We start from the raw sequence: 5,095 nt of genomic DNA, 5'->3' as shown, positions 1-5,095 counted from the left end.
TCACTCACTCACTCACTCACTCACTCACTCACTCACTCACTCACTCACTCACTCACTCACTCACACACACAACACAATAACTTTAATGTAATAGATATCTGCATCCATTGGATGTTGTGTTTGGAATAACCTGCTTCGTTTTAAGGTGGTAAAACAAATTGTTTGTATTTATTCCTTTCTACACACTTTGCAGTGTGCACGCTCTGGCGGGGGGACAGTCATCCCGTTTATGCTTTACCTTTTTTTTTTTTTTTTTCTTTTTGGAAAGACAGTCTGACTGTCACCCTTTCCCACAGCGCTTCCCCGCTGTACAAGGAGACAGTAAAGGCTGAGTTATAGTCGCGCTTTGGAACGCGCGCAAAGTGCGTGCGGAGTGCGCACGCATTCGGGCGTGCGGCGTCTCGCTATGACCGCAGGAGAAACAAGGTCCAGACTCAGTGAGCTTTTGTGCGTCCTGGAGCACTACCTCACCTGCACTGACTGTCGCCTCGCTGCGTCACCATGTGTGCGCGCTCCTCCCACAGCATGCAGTATGGTCGGTTGGCATCCAACCGGAGGACGCGCTGTCACGTAAACATGTTAGGCGTTAATTTTCACTCACCCGAACCAGGTCCAGATAAGTTTTTTCCCCCTCTTCATTTGCACTCTCAGCCACGCTGCTTCCCGCTTCCTCTGTTTTGACTCCAGCCGGTTAAGTCATCAAAAAGAATTGCGCGGTGGGCCGGTAGACTACATATCTCTTATCATAGGACAAATTTATATCGTTTCTACCGTATATCGTTTATATCGCGCATTCCTAGCTAGCACAATGAATTATTAAGATAATACTGTACTTTTTAAAATTTAGCATGCAAAAAATTAGCCCTTCATGAAATAGAAAGATGTGATGGACTTGCGACCTGTCCAGGGTGTACCCCGCCCCTCGCACTGTGACTGCTGGATATGGGCACCAGTGACCCACGCAACCCTGAAAAGGAAGAAGCGTGTACAGAAAATGGATGGATGGATGGATGGAAATAGAAAGACCCGTGATTCAAGAGAAATGTCAGGTTTTAAAGAAAATGGCCTCTTATCAATTAATCGTTAGTCGATCAGTAAGAACATTCAATTTTAGATCAATTTATTACTGTATTTATTCATGTATAATACGATCTCAAGTATAATACGATCATCATTTTTTGAGCTTAAAAGGCATTTAAAATCTTATCAATAACCTGTGTATAATAATACACACACATACACACACACACACACACACACATATATTTTATGGATGATTTTTAGGGTTAAATTTCTAGTATTGTACATGAATAAATACAGTAATCGATAACTTGCATCCCTAGTTTTAAATATTTGGCCAATTCAATGCTTTAAATGAAAAAATAATCTACAGATTAATTGATTATTAAAATAATCGTTAGTTGCGGTCCTTGTGAGATTCTATTTTTAATACAAAATAATGTGTTGGTTTTTTTTTTTGGTGTTCTTTTAAATATCTTGCAAAAGAATTTATTTTTTTGCTGAACCACAGCAATTTGTTATACAGAGTGGAAAAAGTATTTAGTCAGCCACCAATTGTTCAAGTTCTCCAACTTACAAAAGCTGAGAGAGGCCTTTAATTGACATCATAATTAGACCTCAACTATGAGAGACAAAATGAGAAAACCTATCTAGAAAATCACATTGTATTTTTTTAAAGAATTAGTTTGTAAAAGATGGTGGTAAATGAGTATTTGGCCAGTAACAAAAGTTAATCTCAATACTTTATCTGTCCTTTGTTGGCAATGACAGAGGTCAAACGTTTTCTGTAAGTCTTCAAGGTTGGCACACACTGTTGCTGGTATGTTGGCCCATTCCTCCATGCAGATCTCCTCTAGAGCAGTGATGTTTTGGGGCTGTCGCTGGGCAACACAGACTTTCAACTCCCTCCAAAGGTTTTCGATGGGGTTGAGATCGGGAGACTGGCTAGGCCACTCCAGGACATTGAAATGCTTATTATGAAACGTGATCCCAAGCACAACGTCAGGACGCAGGTCACTGGGGCCCAACTCTGGAGCCAGGCCTGGAGGTGGGGCATGTAGGCAAAGAGGAGACATGGGTCCCCCTTCCCATGGGTTCACCACCTGTGACCACTGCCCATCACACATTGCACCCGACCCCTTTGGCCCCTCCCACAGGTGGTGAGCCCATGGGAAGGGGGACCCATGTCTCCTCTTCGGGCTGTGCCCGACCAGGCTCCGTGGGTGAAAGCCCGGCCACTAGGTGCTCGCCAACATGCCCCACCTACAGGCCTGGCTCCAGAGTGGTGCCCCGGTAACCCACGTTTGGGCAAGGGAACACTGAATACATATATGGTACTCATCATAAGGGTCTTTGGGCTGCACTTTGTCTGATCCCTCACCTAGGATCTGTTTGCCTTGGGTGACCCTACCGGGGGCATGAAGCCCCTGACAACATAGCTCCTAGGATCATTGGGACACTCAAACCTCTCCATCACAATAAGGTGGCAGCCCAAGGAGAGGATAAAATGCCTTTTTAAAAGGAAAATCATTTAACTAAAAATGTTAATGATTCTTTCTATTTTTATAATGAACCACAAAACATACAAACAGACTTTCACGTCAACATTATCTGCCAGAGAAGGACAGATAAATTAAAGCTATGATAGCATTTGACTCTAAGAAAGCTTTTTCAGAACAGAGTTCAGTTCAGGAGGACATGTCAAACGAAAGCGTTATTCATGCTACACTTTTCTCAGAGCTGATTTATTACATTCCACTGACCCTCTGACCACCACCAGTTTATTATTTTAAACCATAAACTGTTGGTAATTATTTGGACCTCTGTAAGATGACCAGATTCTTCCTTTGGACCTGCTCAGGGATGTGACCGCAGCACAGGACTCTTTGGCCACTGTCCGGTTTCACGACTTGCTGGTTCAACTGGACGACCAACACAGCCGCTTCACCCTGGACAACAACTTCCTGCAGCAGCACAACTTCCGTAAGATCAAGAGGAACCTGCAGGTCAGACCCTAGACTGAGTCAAAACACGTAAAAAAAATTCTGTTTGGAGTCTAAATGCAGCGTACTTGTCTCTTCAGGATCGCTTTCAGGAGGATCCTGTTCACATGGCCATGATCATTGCCAGAAACCTGAGGGAGGAGCAGAAAATCTTGGCCATTGCAAAGGATGCCGAGGTCAAATCTGAAGCTTTTCCCACTTTTCAAAAGATGCTTCTTTGAGTTCATTGACAGATTACCTTAATCTTAAGCCTAAAATAAAATGAGAAATGTCGCTGCAGGGCGAAAGTGAGGGGATGGTATCGACAATGGTGGTGGAGAAGCAGAAGCTTGACAACAAAGTGAAAGAACTGAAAGAAAGAGTTCAGGTGAAACAAACAGTATACAGCCGAGACTACAGTTTCTAACCTCCACTTCATTAAAGATGAAGTTTCTTTCACTTTCAGTTTATGGATCAGAACCTAAAGAGTTTGGAAGACCTGCAGGATGAGTATGACTTCAAACTCAACACACTTAAGAATAGAGGTAAGAGTGTGCAAAGCTGTCACTGTTAACAGAGAAGAAGAAAACTAAATTTAAATAAAGTTTGTGCATCTTCAGTTTAACTTGTATTTGATTTGTCTTTTGCAGAGAATGATGTGAATGGCATGTCAGTGAAGGAGCTGGAGTTGGAGAAGATGGCTATTAACAGGATGTGTTTGGAGCTAAAAGCCAAACGCCACGTGAGATTATTACGTTTTGCAAGAAGGCATCAATGATCAGCTGCTTTCATTTGCTGTCACGACAGATGTTTAAAAGCTGAATCCAAACCTCATATCACTTTATCTGTGTTCCAGGACGTAGTAAGCTTCCTGAATGAACTCCTGAATATCACTCAGGGGTTAATATCAGACCTGATCTCTGAGGAGCTGCCGGAGTGGAAGCAGCGGCAGCAGATAGCGTGTATTGGTGGTCCACCCAACGCCTGCGTGGACCAGCTGCAGAACTGGTGAAACACTCATCTAATGCACTAAAAACTGATTTTATTCTTTCAAACGATCAAGAAATCTGAGACTTAAAATAACAATGCAATTTCTAGCACCAAAAAATAATAAATTAACCACTCTATCCTGTAGAAAATTTTGTATCTTTTTTACTTGATTATTTGTTTAAATTGGCAGAATATTTCACAAATTTGCATAAAACAGTGGCTTTTAAATTACATCCATTATCTGTTCAGTTGCAATCGACTCTTGGTCACTCGTTGGATCAATGTTCTCCATCATTGTCAATCAAATACAGCTGCTTTTATTATGGCGATTGTCAGATTTGTATTCTGTTTGATGGAGTCCAGTCAGTGAGCTCTTGGTCAGCTTTGTCCTCTATGTCCTTTCGTAAACATTCCGAGCATGGTGTCTTTTTTTCAAGGATCAGCTTCTCATCAGGTGGCTGAAGTAAGCTAATCGCTGTTCTGGCTTCTAACGAGCGGTTTGATTTGAGCCATGAGGACCAAGAAAAAGAGAGTGAAAGAGCAAAATTGTTTATATTTGGAACCAGCTTTTATGAAAAGTGTAATGTATTTAATAATTAACTATGAAATATAAATTACAGTTTTCACATAGTTTCTGTTTATTTTGTTGACCAGTTTGTATAAATATCAGCCATGAGGTTTTTAATGTTCAAGTATTTTTAGCTACAACAAATATCATAAATTGCCCTTTTAAAAAATAACCTTTTATAATGTGCATGTTGATGATAAAGGCCCTGTCACACTAGACAACTTATGAAACATTTCTTATGTCTAAATTGCCAATAAAACTTGTATATTTGATCAATGTGTTAGAATTACAAAATGTACACAGTGGGGGAAAATGGTTCCTGTTGATGTTTTTTTTTCAATTCCCAGCTTTAATGTAGATGTCTCTAAAATGTTCACAAGTTGGCATAAGTTGTGTAGTGTGACAGGGCCTTAAAGGTTCACACTGGTGATTTTGCAGTTGTGTTGTTAAATTCAAAACAATATTTACAGTGGTTTGCAAAAGTATTCATACCCCTTGAACTTTTCCATATTTTGTCACATTACAACCACAAACA

The 5,095-nt window shown here is 41.0% G+C and overlaps 1 protein-coding gene across 1 annotated transcript in view; it reads left to right on the top strand.

Annotated features, from left to right (window-relative positions):
• Positions 1–2,881: 2,881 nt before the first annotated feature.
• Positions 2,882–5,095, top strand: part of stat1a (signal transducer and activator of transcription 1a) — a gene marked incomplete at its 5' end in the record, with an annotated part of 37,745 nt that continues 35,531 nt past the window's right edge. Inside the window, 6 exon segments of the mRNA XM_014027309.1 lie at positions 2,882–3,026; positions 3,104–3,199; positions 3,304–3,390; positions 3,469–3,547; positions 3,653–3,744; positions 3,859–4,010. Coding sequence (XP_013882763.1) covers positions 2,882–3,026; positions 3,104–3,199; positions 3,304–3,390; positions 3,469–3,547; positions 3,653–3,744; positions 3,859–4,010 — 651 coding nt within the window.

This window comes from Austrofundulus limnaeus, unplaced genomic scaffold (assembly GCF_001266775.1).
Source record: "Austrofundulus limnaeus strain Quisiro unplaced genomic scaffold, Austrofundulus_limnaeus-1.0 Scaffold634, whole genome shotgun sequence".
Lineage (NCBI taxonomy): Eukaryota > Metazoa > Chordata > Actinopteri > Cyprinodontiformes > Rivulidae > Austrofundulus > Austrofundulus limnaeus.
This window is presented reverse-complemented; position numbering and strand designations above follow the sequence as displayed.